This window comes from Panthera onca, chromosome E1, assembly GCF_046562875.1.
Source record: "Panthera onca isolate mPanOnc1 chromosome E1, mPanOnc1 haplotype 2, whole genome shotgun sequence".
NCBI lineage: Eukaryota > Metazoa > Chordata > Mammalia > Carnivora > Felidae > Panthera > Panthera onca.
Window position 1 is genome coordinate 43,676,749 of NC_138352.1, and position 14,665 is coordinate 43,691,413.

The window sequence follows — 14,665 nt, forward strand, 5'->3', positions numbered from 1 at the left end:
CACAGATGTGTACATCCGGTATGTAAGATATGCTATGCTCCACCTCAACCTCTCTCTCCCCGAACTAAATTCTGAGAAATTAGAAAGGAATTTCGCTTTAAAGTAGCTGCTGAAAAATCTGGCATCAACTGAGGCACATGGAAGTCTAAGAACAAGGGAGATGTTTAGAAATGATGAATCCTAATACTCTGTACTAGTTAGGCAGCCATCACCATCTAAAGCTAAGAATTAAAAAAACTAAGAATACTGCTTTCTTTTGTTTATCCACCTATTATGGAAGTACAGTGCCACTCTTTAACAGCAGTCAATGGAAAACTTTATTTATACCAAATGGAAATTGAATTTTCACTTAACGTGAATAAAACAAACATACAAATTTCTCCTCCATCATTCTAAAAAAGCACACACCTATAAAATTTTTATTAAAAAAATGTTTCTTTTTAAATTTCTACTGATAAGATTCTTGCCCCTCTTTGCATTATGTATTACTCCAACTGTGTTAATAGTTTCCTCTCCTAAGCTTCAGATACAATGTCACAAATGTCTGACAGAATCTTTCAGCAGGCTCCTCACACTAAATTCAAATTTACAACATAGGGACACCTACGTGGCTCAGCTGGTTGAGCATTTGACTCCTGTCTGATTATTGATTTCAGCTCATGAGTTCGAGGCCCGCATCATGCTCTAAGATGACAGTGAAGAGCCTGCTTGGGATTCTCTCTCCCCCACCACCCTGCTCACACTTTCTCTTTCAAAATAAATAAACTAAAAAAATTAAATGGGGTGCCTGGATGGCTCAGTCAGTTAAGCATCTGACTTCAGCTTAGGTCATGATCTCACTGTCCGTGAGTTCAAGCCCCACATCAGGCTCTGTGCTGACAGCTCAGAGCCTGGAGCCTGCTTTGGATTCTGTGTCTCCCTCTCTCTCTGCACCCCCCCCCCCCACTCACGCTCTGTCTCTCTCACTCTCAAAAATGAATGTTAAGATTTTTTTTTTTTTAATTTACAATGTGTATGTATTATAAGCACATATTTAAAAGTCATTATTGTACACTGGGGCTCCTGGGTGGCTCAGTTGGTTGAGCGTCCGACTTCAACTCTCGTCATGATCTCGTGGTCTGAGTTTGAGCCCCGCGTCGGGCTCTGTGCTGACAGCTCAGAGCGTGGAGCCTGCTTCAGATTCTGTGTCTCCCTCTCTCTCTGCCCCTCCCCCGCTCACGATCTCTCTCTCTCTCTCTCTCTCTCTCTCTCTCTCTCAAAAATAAATACACATTAAAAAAATAAAATGAAATAAAAAAATAAATAAAAGTCATATTATAAACAAAGGCATAGTTGAAACTTCTAAATATCCCAATACCTCTCCTTCAAGATAACAGGGATTAACAGTTTATTGTACTTTAAAAAAAATTATAAAAACTAAATTATAAAAAATTTTAAAAATTACGTAAATCTTAATTTAATGTAAACTGAGTAAAAGGGTAGAAGTCTTCAAATCGGTTTTTCCTCCTCTTTCCCTCATAAAATAAATATGCTGGTTTTTAACTCTCCTGTTACTACCTCACTGCACTATTCAACTGGTCATAAAGTTCTTGTCTATTCTATACTTAACAAAATCTACACATCCCTACGATCTCTAATTTCCTAGGGCCCTGTATCACCTTATATCTGAACTATTCAAGAGTCCAAACTGATGTCCTTTCATACATATATACCTCTTCATTTCAAATAATCTTTCAATAATATTACCTGGTTAATATTTCTAAAATCCTTATTTTCCAAAACCCTATTATTTTATCTACCTCAAAAAAAAAAAAAAAAAAAAAAAAAGTGCAACAGTGCCCCTATCATCTCAAGGAAAATAGGTAAGCTCATAAACAGTATTTTTATAAATAGTATTTAATATAATTTATTCCAGTATATAGCCCCACCTCCCTTTTCAGGTCTCATTTCTCATCATGACATAGCAAACTACTAAGCAACACCGTATAATCTATCCATACCAAAGTACATAAAACTTCTGGATCTTCATAAATGGAATTAAATTATTCTTCACTCTGGCTCACCATCCCTAATATCTTTTATGTATGCTTCTATCAAAGAATGTTAGTTTCCATTGGATTACAATTTCGTTTAGGGCCAGGACCAAATTCATTTTTTACTCCCAACAGTGCTTTACAGCATCCTGCATATTAGAGAAACTTCAGTTTTATTCAAACTGATGAAACATATATTTGAAGAATATGAATTTAAAAAGATAATGTTCCAAAGGGCAAAAGAATGCAGGAGTTGCAACAGCCCCCTAATTAACCGCCATATATTTAAATACTTTCAAAACTCAGAGTATGGAAAAAGAATAGAAATTTACCAAGTTTAGTAATATGAATTCAGTAATATGAATTTACCTAGTAATATGAATTCAGAAATTTATTATATAAAGCAATCTAGGCTTCTGACTGGACTACTCTGACTAGAAAAGGTTTGATCATATTATATCTTTAAACCTAGACAATGCTTCTATAAAGAATTTAAGACAAGGGTTGCCTGGGTGGCTCAGTCAGTTGAACGTCTGACTTGGGCACAGGTCACGATCTCACAGTTTGTGAGTTCGAGCCCTGTGTCAGGCTTTGTGCTGACAGCTCAGAACCTGGAGCCTGCTTCAGATTCTGTGTCTCCCTCTCTCTCTTTCTCTGCCCCTCCCCTGCTAGTGCTCTGTCTCTCCTTCAAAAATAAATAAACATTAAAAAAAAAAAAAAAAGAATTCAGGACAGGTGTTTAAATGCCATCGAGAAGAGTATTAATTCATAGAATTTATTTTAATGACAGGAGACACCACCTGAGTGATGATCCTCATGACATCCTATCTCAAGTAATATTAATCGTAGGTACCTGAATCACTAAGTTATCCAAATAAGATCCTTTTAACTATGAAAAACAAAACAAAACAAAACAAAACTTTTGTTAGCATAATGCAAACACTGAAGCCCACACCAGGTATTTTACTGTATAGTAAAATAGTATGGGGAATCTCCCTAGTAAAACTAATCAGTAAACATGTTTGGCCTATCTAATTTAATAACTTATTCCAGAGTTCAAATTTCTGTAAAAGTTATTCATGATATTAAGGCACCTCAACACTATGAACATTTTGGGCTTTGTTGCGGAGGACTGTCCTACATATTGTAGGGTATCTAGCGGCATCCCTGGACTCTACCTACCAGATACCAGTAGCACATTCCCCATTGTGACAATCTAGATTGTCTCTTAACGCTGTCAAATGTCACCTGAAGGTATGAGTGAGGGAATAAGAAATTGCTCCAATTGAGAGCTACTGCCAAGGACAAAATATTCACGTGATTAAAACATAAAACCAAAAAACTTCTATCAAGTACAGAACAATTATGTTCCATAAATGTTTTAGTTCATACAGCAAGCAGCTAAACCTGTTTACCTTTTTCCATATTCTAATCTACTATTAAAATAAAGGATTCTACGCAAAAGCAAATTGTAACATAATACACATTTTAGTAACTAATGTAACTAAAACAATACTCACATAAGACACAGAATTAAAAAAAAAAACACCACCACCCTTTTATTCAGTCTTCTCTTTTCACAAAGCAGAAAAAATGGTGACGAGGAACAAGTGGAAGTATGTTATTTCCTTAATTTAAATAATCATGACCCAGCACCATTCTACTCTGCAGCTACCTTTCTACATTATACTTGTATCCTCTCATTCTTATTCAATGAGAAAAATGTCAAACAATTTCAAAACAGATGCTAATGTTAAACTGTACTTATTTTTTTTAATGTTTATTTATTTTTGAGAGTGAGCGTGCCACACACGAACAGACAAGTAAGGGAGGGGCAGAAAGAGAAAGAAGCGAGCCCTGAACTGACAGTAAAGGGCCCAATGCAGGGCTCAAACTCACAAACCTGTGATGTCATGACCTGAGCCAAAGTTGGACACTTAACCAACTGAGCCACCCAGGCACCCCAAATATATTAACTTTTTTTTTTTTTTTAATGTTTATTTTTGAAAGAGAAAGAGCACAAGCAGGGGAGGGGCAGAGAGTGGGAGCCCTAGAATCCGAAGCAGGCTCCAGGCTCTGAGCTGTCAGCACAGAGCCTGATGCATGGCTCGAACTCATGAACCATGATTATCATGACCTGAGCCGAAGTCAGATGTTTGACTGAGCCACCCAGGCACCCCTAAAACTTCTAAGAGACCTTCATTTCATTTCACCTACAGATGCTCCTGCATACAATCAGCTAATACACTTATTTAAAGTCATGGCTAGAATTCTTGATCTTATGGATACAATATGCCCATAAACTCACCCCTTAAGTTTTTAAAATATTCATAACAGTACTTTTCGTCCTTAACACTACATTTTTTATATTAAATAAGAAAATATAATCTAGAAAGAAAATAAGTTCTAAAATCATAAAGTAACCCTAGGAATATATGTTGTTTAATTTATCCAAACGTCTACTGAATGTGCACTATGTGCCTAGACTTGTTCTAGGGATGTTTGTATGTAATCTGGAGGAATACAGCAGTAAACAAGACGGAGAGGCCCTGTCTTCACAGAGCTCGTATTTTAATAGGGAAAAGATCATTAACAAATTCATGATATGATTTTGGATGATATAGAATGATATATATAAGGAAAAAATGAAAACCGTGTACAAGGTAGGTAGTGATTTGGGGAGTGAAGAAAAGCCATAGTTTAGATAAAATGGTCAGGATACTACCTCCTGAAAAGGTAACTTTTCAGCAGGACTGAATAAGAAGGGGTGAGCTATTCCACGCATCTGTAATACAATACTAAAGGCCATTAGGAATGAGCTTGGCTTGGGGCACCTGGATGGCTCTGTCGGTTGAAGTTGAGCATCTGACTTCGGCTCAGGTCATGATCTCACAGCTTGTGGGTTTGAGCCCCGCGTTGGGCTCTGTGCTGACAGCTCAGAGCCTGGAGCCTGCTTCGGATTCTGTGTCTCCCTCTCTCTATGCCCCTAACCCACTCGCATTCTGTCTCTGTCTCTCTCAAAAATAAATAAACTTTAAGAAAAAATTAAAAAAAAAAAAAAAAAAAAAAAAAAAAAAAGGAACGAGCTTGGCTTTCTGAAGGAATAACCAGAAAATCTGATGCCTCAAAATCAGAAAGCAAACAGGGCAGTAATAGATAAGAGTGAAGAACTAGCTAGACAGGAAACTGGGTAGAAGCTTACAGATGAGGAAAAAGAGTTTGGATTTTATCTTAAATGTAGAGGGAAACTACTGGAGGGTTTTCAGCAAATGAGTAACATCTAACATTTAACCTACAATGATCACTCTACTGTGTAGGAATATTATGTAAAGGAGAAGTACAGAAACAAGGAGACCAAAAGTAGTTTCAGGCAAGTACTCAGGACTTTTATATTATATCCAGCACAAATGAGACTAAGATCTTTTTAAGACTTGTTTCCAAGACATCATTTGTTTTCAAGAGACTTTCTGTCTGTTAAATAAGCTAGTTGCTTTCCATGATCAAAAGGTATCCTAAAGTCCCTAAATTTCAAATCCAGATTAATTTTAACTGAAAAAAAAAACAAAAAAAAAACCCATACTAGAATATTTTTAAGATTCAAAGAGCTAGGTAAGATGCACAGGTTTACTAAAATAACAAGGAATATTGAAAGAATAAATCTTTAACAGTAGGGAAAAGGAGACAAAGGCTACAAATGGGACATTTTACTTAGTCTCAGGGAAACTCAAAATCAATAAAACACAGCAGAGAAAGTTCATGGCCTAGAATATGAAAGAGGGGGTGATGGTAACCCACAACAAGAGAGCCAAAATGACCAAAAACTCAGAGAAAATATGAACCTGTATTTCTAGACAGAAATGAAAAATCAGAGCTGAAAATGGAGGAACAACAGGGTTTCTTTTCTATAAAAATGAATAACCTACCTGGTAAAGACCCAAGATCCCCTTCATTCTGCAATTTTAGGTACCAGGTCTCCCCTCCAAAATATCCCAACCCCATTATCATAAAGCAGTGTATGAAACTAATACATAGTATAAGCTAAATAACTTATTGAATGAGTAAGGCCTACCAATCAGCTCCCCTATTCCTTCATTCAAAAATGTGTAGGAAGAAACAATAATTATATTTTAAAAATGTGATAAGAGGGGCGCCTGGGTGGCTCAGTCAGTTAAGCATCCGACTTTGGCTCAAGTCATGATCTCACGGCTTGTGGGTTCAAGCCCTGCATTGGGCTCTGTGCTGACAGCTCAGAGCCTACAGCCTGCTTCAGATTCTGTGTCTCCCTTTCTGCCTCACCCCTGCTTGTTCTCTCTGCTTCTCAAAAATAAATAAATGTTAAAAAAAAATTAAAAAATAAATGAAAAAAAATGTGATGAGAAGCAGTAAAGAAAAAGATGAAAAGAAATTCTACAGAAAAAAAAGGTACAGAACATTAAGAAGGGGATACTATTTCTTAATAGCCAGGGGGTGCCTGGGTGGCTCAGTAGGTTAAGTGTCTGACTTTAGCTTAGGTCATGATCTCACAGTTCATGAGTTTGAGCCCTGCGTTGGGCTCTGTGCTGATCGCTCAGAGCCTGGAAGTCTGCTTTGGATTTTCTGTCTCCCTGTCTCTCAGATCCTCCCTGCTCACACTGTGTCTCTCAAAAATACATACATATTTTTAAAAAATGAAATAAATAAACATTAAAGATGTTTTTAATTAAAAAAAATTTTTTGAAGATTTACAGCAAGAACTTGCAAAGAATTGGGGGAAAAATGGGACTAAAAGATAGGATATACAAACAATTCACAGAAGAGAAAACCTAAATGTCCAAAGAACATTTTAAATAAATGCTTACTCTCAAACATGTATTAAGACAATAAGATGCCATTCTGCATATAGAAAATTAGCTAAATTGAAGGCTCGTAATACCAAATGCTGATGAAAAGATCATTCTCATACTCTGCTGGTTGATGAAGGTGTAAACTGGTATAGTTGGAGAGCCAATGTGACAATGACCCTTAATGCCGAATGTGGACAAACCCCATGGCCCAGTAATTCCACTTTGAGATGTATTCCCTAGAGAAATCTTATACAAGTACATAAGGAAACGTGTACCAAAAAGCTCACTATTACATCCTATGTAACTGGAAAAAACTGAAATAACCAACATGTCCACCTTTAAGAGAGTAGATAAATTATGTATATTCGTAACAAATACTATAAAGCAATTAAAATGAATTAATTAGAGCTACATGTATAAAAACATGTACAGAAATGATAAACACCAAATTTAGGACAGACGAAGGAAGAATGGAGGAAAAAAAACAGTACACAAGAGTTCTAATGATATTCAAAATCTTTAAGTTGTTTGATGGATAAGTGCTATTATTTTCTCCACTTTTTTGTGACTAAAGTATCTCATAATAAAGAGTCTCCCTAAGGAAAAATCACAGTAAAGAAATTATGCAAAACTAATATTTACAGGGTTTATTATTATTGTAAATCCTACCCTGAAGCCAATTCTGGAGTCCTAGTATTAAGAACTTACATCATTTCCACCCTTAAATTATAATAGTGACTATTAAAAAAATACATACTCTGTAACTGATGTTACACTTTCCTGTCCAAAAGGTCCAACTGGATCATCCTTGAATTTATCACTTGGAAGCTGAGGAGGCAAAAACTCTACATCTTTTTTCTTTGGAACCTTGTAATACTTCCAGGCTATATTAGCTTCATCTTCTTCCAAGTTTACTGCTGTACCGACATATATTGTAGGTTCTACAGCTTCCTGGAACTGAGCTGGGAAAGACTGAGATAAACTGTCTATCCTATCTTCCATTGGTTTAGAAGGAACCAAGGGATCTGGTGTTGGCATTTGATAAAAATGTTGACTCTGAGGAGTTGAAGGTGTTTTAGTTACTCCTTCATCAACCACATCACATGGGTGAGGACTGAGTGGGGGTGGTTGAGGTGAATTTGCCATTTCGGTGCCATGCATCTGCGGAGTCTTTGCTACATCATTAGTTCGGATGTTTGAAAATCTCACTTGACTATCTGGAGCGGAGATCACAAGTCTTTGGCTAGCTGAATCTGCATCGATGCCAACGTCATCACTAATAGAAACACGATGGTGAAAAGGAGTCAAGGGGCGTTTCTGTGGTTTTTCACTCTTTTCTTGTTTTTCATTGGTCTTGTGCTTAGGAAGTACTTGTTGTTGCTGACTTAAAGATGGTGCCTGTCCTTGTTGTCCAGGATTTCTTGGCTTGAGATTTTTGTGCCTAAAAAGTTAAAAGAAAGGTTTAATGTTTATAGTATCATTATTACATCAAAGTACACAAGTAAACACTATTAGACATTCCATATTATCATTTGTTTTTTACATATAAATCTAAAAGTAAAATTATTTGAATTTACATTGGAAAAAAATACTTTGGGGCACCTGGGTGACTCAGTTGGTTGAGCATCCAACTTCAGCTCAGGACACGATCTCATGGTTTGTGGGTTTGAGCCCCGCATTTGGCTCTGTACTGACAGCTCAGAGCCTGGAGCCTGGTTCACATTCTGTGTCTCTCTCTGCCCCTCACCCGCTTGTACTCTCTCTCTCAAAAATAAACATTAAAAAAAAATTTTTAACAAAAAAAATAAAAAATACTTTGTTGAGTGACCTAAAACCAAGAACTGCAGAAAGATTCCTAAGAGCCAATTCTTTTCTGCTCATTTAATAGCTATGTGATCGGACAACCAAAGATAGTTTACTAATGTAACCTAAATATTTTAGTATCTGAATCAAGAGACAAAATTTTAGTTAAGATAAAGTCGTGTTTAAAAAGGTCTGAAATTTATTCATTTACCAATGTACCTGCAAATCAATGGCTTGGCTAAACTCAGTCATAATCTACAATCCTACAGCAACCAGCTAGGAAACTTATTCTACAGAAACGAAGTTAATCATTCTGGATAGCACTGCAACTGACTGATGGGCCCCACACCATATCTGCCATCCTTCTCCCAAGGCATACCATGACAGAACGAATCCACTAACTAGAAAAGGAAAAGAAAATGCCTGAAGAAATTTATTCCCTCATAATGTGAAGCAATTTCTAAACTGAAAAACTTAAAACTACATGCCTAAAAATCTAGTAATTTTGTTCAGAGTTTAAGATTTCTTTCAGCATAGTAAAAATACTGTGCCCTATGAGATTTCCAAGCTAAACTGATAGTGATGTATATAATATTTTTTTTTAACTAAGAAACTAGAAGAAAAATGTGGAGGGAAGATGAATTTAAAACATGTCCCAGGAATGTAAGGTATAACATTCAATAAAAACCAGTAGTATTCATCACATTAACAGAATAAAAGAGAAAACCATGTAACTATCTTAACACAGAAAAACATGGCAAAATTCAATACATAATTCATCATAAAAAGACTCAAGGGGCGCTGGGGCAGCTCAGTCGGTTGAGTGTCCGACTTCGGCTCAGGTCATGATCTTGCGTTTGTGGGTTTGAGCACCACTCCACGCTGACAGCTCAGAGCCTGGAGCCTCCTTTGGATTCTGTGTCTCCGTCTCTCTCTGCCCTTACCCCACTTGCACTCTGTTTCTATCTCTCAAAAACAAAGTATTATACCTTCATAGTATTATGGAGTAGTATAAACTTAAAAAATAGAGAGGCACCCTGGGTAGCTCAGTCGGTTAAGCATCCAACTCTTGATCTCAGCTCAGGTCATGATCTCACAGTTTGTGAGTTCAAGCCCCGTGTCAGGCTCTGTGCTGACAGCTCGGAGCTTGGAGCCTCTTTCAGATTCTGTGTCTCCCTCTCTCTCTGCCCCTCCCCTGTTCATGCTCTGTCTCTGTCTCAAAAACAAACATAAAAAAAAATTTATAAAAAAAGACTCAAAAAGCAAGACTAATCTTAATCTGATAAAGGACATCTATGAAAAACTATACTAATATCATACTTAATGATCAAAGACTGAATAACTTAATCCCTAAAACTGGGAACAAAGCAAGAATATTAACTCAACATTTCTATTCAACAATTTTATCAAAAGTTTAAACCAATGCAGTAAGTCAAGAAAAAGAAAGATTGGAGATTTCAAAAGAAGAAGAAAAACTGTCTTTATTCATACTAAACATGGCAAGCTTTACAATAAGGGGTCAGGCTGACCATTACCTTCTCAATCTCAACAAATTATTAAAAGTGGTACAACCAGACATGTGTCTTCTGATGTGACAGATACCAAGCAACACAGCACCACCTGTGAAGTATTCTCATCAAAAATATTGAACCTGAATTCATTAAGCCTCTAGATCAGCACTGCCCAACAACACTTTCTGTAATGACAGAAATGTTCTGCATGCGGCTCCTGAAGGCCTGAAATACGGCCAGTGCAATGAGAAACTGAATTTTTAACTGTATTTAAATTCAAATGCTTTAATTTAAAATCCATTAGTGGTTACTAACATGGCTAGGACTAGACAGCACAGCTCTAGAGGTAACTTCCATTTACAGAAATGCAAGGGATAAAGAAATTAAATGACACTAAAAGAACAAGTTACAATATGACAAGTTGAGAAATACAGAACGTGAGACATTCCATGGGACGCCTGACCTAGTTTTTCCAGCCAAGCCAATGTCCTAAAAATTGGAGAGGGGATTACAAGACAACCAAAGGTATACTTCTTGTCTGGGTCTTTGTCAAACAACCAACTACACAGACATTATTTTTTTAAAAAAGACATTTCTGAGACAAATCTGTAGAGGATATCAGATGATGCCAAGAAAATACTATTCTTTTTATTAGGGGTGATAATGGAATTATAGTTATATAAGAAAATATTAGCAGAATATTATTAAATAATAACAGAATTAAAATATTAGAGTTGCATACTGAAGTAGGAGTGAAATGATATTTAAGATTTGCTTTAAAAATCTTCAGCAAGGGGGGGCACCTGGGTGGCTCAGTAGGTTGAGCATCCGACTTTGGCTCAAGTCATGATCTCATGGCTTGGGAGTTCAAGCCCCACGTCGGGCACAGGGCTCTGTGTTGACAGCTCAGAGTCTGGAGCCTGCTTCAGATTCTGTGTCTCCCTCTCTCTGCCCCTCCCCTGCTCACGCACTCTCTCTCAAATATAAATAAACGTTTAAAAAATTAAGAAAAAAAAGGGGGGGGCGTCGGGGGGGGGCTCAGTCAGTTGAGCAACCGACTTTGGCTCAGGTACTAATCTCATGGTTTGTGGGTTCGAGCGCAGAGCCTGCTTGGGATTCTCTCTCTCTCTCAAAGTAAATAAAATAAAATAAAACTTAAAAAAAAAAAAAGAATGGATCTAAATGTGCTAACATAGAAAAATACCCATGATTACTATTTATCAAAAAAAGTTCCAATATCTATAAAGAACTTATCAAACTCAACACCCAAAAAACAAATAATCCAGTGAAGAAATGGGCAAAAGACATGAATAGACACTTCTCCAAAAAAGACATCCAGATGGCTGACACATGTAAAGATGTGCAACATCACTCATCATCAGGGAACAAATTAAAACCACAATGAGAAACCAACTCACAACAGTCAGAATGGCTAAAATTAACAATCAGGCAACAACAGATGTTGGAGAGGATGCAGAGAAAAAGGATCTCTTCAGCACTGCTGGTGGGAATGCAAACTGGTATAGCCACTCTGGAAAACAGTATGGAGGTTCCTCAAACTAAAAATAGAACTACCCTATGATCCAGCAATTGCACTATTAGGTATTTATCCAAGGGATACAGATGTGTTGTCTTGAAGGGGGACATACACCCCAATGTTTATAGCAGCGCTATCGACAATAGCCAAAGTATGGAAAGAGCCCAAATGTCAATTGATGGATGAATGGATAAAGATGTGAGATATACACACACACACACACACACACACACACACACACACACACACACACATACATACATACAATGGAGTATTACTTGGCAACCAAAAAGAATGAGATCTTGCCATTTGCAATTATGTGGATGGAACTAGAGGGAATTATGCTAAGTGAAATTATTCAGTCAGAGAAAGAAATATTATAGGACTTTACTCATATGTGGAATTTAAGATACAAAACAGATGAACAGAAGGGAAGGGAAGCAAAAATAATATAAAAACAAAGAGGGGGACAAAACATAAGAGACTCTTAAATACAGAGAACTGAGGGTTGGTGGAGGAGTTGTGGGTTGGGGGATGGATAAGGAGCATTAAGGAAGACACTTGGTGGGATGAGCACTGGGTATTATACATAGGGGATGAAGCACTGGGCTAACTAACTTGGATGTAAATTAAAAAATAGAAAATTAAAAAAGAAAAAAGCAAGTTGCAGAACAGCATACATAGCAGGATTCCACTTGTATGAAAACAAAGCAGACAGGCAGATCGTAAGTATATAGGCGCAAGGAACTCACAGCTTTTAGTTCATGTGCATTATTTGAATTTTTTAAATAGCATAAAAAATTTTACAAATAGCATTAAAAAACAAGCAGTAGGTTATTCCAATGTAGGAATAATCCCTTCACTGATCATCCTCTCTTTGAGTACTTTCAATGACAAAGACCACATCGATTTATAAGGAACGGCATTCCGGCCATTGTCAAATAGCTCCAGTCGAAAAAAGAGAAAAATTATATATATATACATGCATATATATGTGTATGTATGCATGTGTGTGTGTGTGTGTGTGTGTGTGTGTGTGTATTTTTGGGGGTGCCTGGGTGGCTCAGTCGGTTGGGCATCTGACTTCGGCTCAGGCATGATCTCACAGTTTGTGAGTTCGAGCCCCGCATCCGGTTCTGTGCTGACAGCTCGGAGCCTGGAACCTGCTTCAGATTCTGTGTCTCCCTCTTTCTCTGCCCCTCCCCTGCTCGTGCTCTCTCTTTCTCGTTCTCTCTCAAAAACAAACATTAAAAACTAAAAATATAATTTATATATATATATATATATATATATATACATATATATATATTTAGAGAGTGAGAGAGAGAAAAGAGAGGGAGAAAGTAGGGGAGGGGCAGAGAGAGAGAATCTTAAAACATCTTAAAAGCGGAGCTAGATCTCAGAACGTTGAGATCATGACCTGAGGTGAAACCACCAAGAGTCAGATGCTCAACTGCTCAACCTACTGAACCACCCAGGCACCCCAAAATAGTAATTTTAGATCAAATTCAATAAAATGTTAAGATTTTTTCAAGTTTTTCAGTAAAAGAAGAGGTCTAGATGAAACAAATGTAGCAAGTAAATATGGATGGCTGATAGACAGGAGAGCACTGTCCAACTTTCTTACTTTTCTGCACATCTGAAATTTTTCACAGAATAAGATAGAACTAAAATGCAAAAAATAATAAAATGGAAATAACTGGAACAAGATTGAACTGTCCCAAAGTCCTTCTCTGTTCCATAATGAATATAGGGATACAAAGATTAGCTTTAAACTTCATGGAAAGCAAATGAGATAAATGTTTGATTAATTAACAAAAGAATTAAAATAATTTCTCAGCCAGCTGTAAGAAAAAAAGAAGACAGTCAACAATAAAAGCAGGAAAGGGGAAGGAAAGCAAAATAGGGTGTGGGGGAAGCAGAATAAGAAGGTAGGAATAGATAGGTATATTGTGACAGTTATTATTCATTTATTAATTATTCAAATATTTTAGTGTCTACTATGAAAGTCTTCAAAGTATGGTCCATGAACTCTTTCAGGGTTGTATGGGGTTCAAACCATCATAATAGCATAAGACATTATTTGCCTTTTTCATTATGTTGATATTTAACAATGTTACAAAAGCAACAGACAGTAAAATTTTTGGCAACAGATGATTCAAGGCAGTGGTACTATTAGTAGTAGTACTGTGTATTCTTTACCACTATACACTCATGTTTTTAAGGCCAATTTCACTTAAGAATGTCCTTCAAGAGGGGCGTCTGGGTGGCTCAGTTGGTTAAGCGTTCTGACTTCAGCTCAGGTCACGATCTCGCAGTTTGTGGGTTTGAGCCCCACATCGGGCCTGTGCTGACAGCTCAGAGTCTGGAGCCTGCTTCGGAGTCTGTGTATCCCTCCTCCATCTCTGCCCCTCCCCGTTCACACTGTCTCTCTCAAAAATAAAAAATAAAAACATTAAAAAAAAATTTTTTTAAAGAATGTCCTTCAAAAGACAGTAAAAATGATTTTTTATTAAGTTTCAATCTCTGCATACACAGCTATTTTTTTTTAATGTTTATTTTTGACAGGGAGACAGAGCGTGAGCAGGGGAGGGGCAGAGAGAGAGTGAGTCACAGAATCTGAAGCAGGCTCCAGGCTCTGAGCTGTCAGCACAGAGCCCGACGCGAGGCTTGAACTCATTAACTGCGAGATCATGACCTGGGCTGAAGTCAGACACTCAACTCACTGAGCCACCCAGGCACCCCTGCATACACAGCTTTTCATATTCTACCTAAAGAAACAGGAGGGGTGCCTGGCTGGCTGGGTCGGTAGAGCATGCAACTCTTGATCTCAGGGTCATGAGTTCAAGTTTCACATTGGGTATGTAGTTTACTTAAAAAAAAAAAACTCAAAAGAAACAGAAAATACACATAAAGCATTTCTGCTACATATTATGTTTATTTTTAGTTTTGTTTTTG

General features: G+C 37.1%; 1 protein-coding gene across 3 annotated transcripts in view; it reads right to left on the reverse strand.

Moving 5' to 3' along the window:
* The window catches only part of MED13 (mediator complex subunit 13), a 108,765-nt gene that overhangs the window by 50,576 nt on the left and 43,524 nt on the right, over positions 1 to 14,665 (reverse strand). For all 3 annotated transcript variants that reach the window (XR_013552026.2, XM_078437376.2, XM_078437377.2), the window contains one exon: positions 7,614 to 8,297. Coding sequence is in view for 2 of the 3 variants with exons in the window: in XM_078437376.2 (XP_078293502.2) it covers positions 7,614 to 8,297 (684 nt within the window). In the remaining variant the exon portion in view is untranslated. The remainder of the gene's footprint in view (positions 1 to 7,613; positions 8,298 to 14,665) is intronic.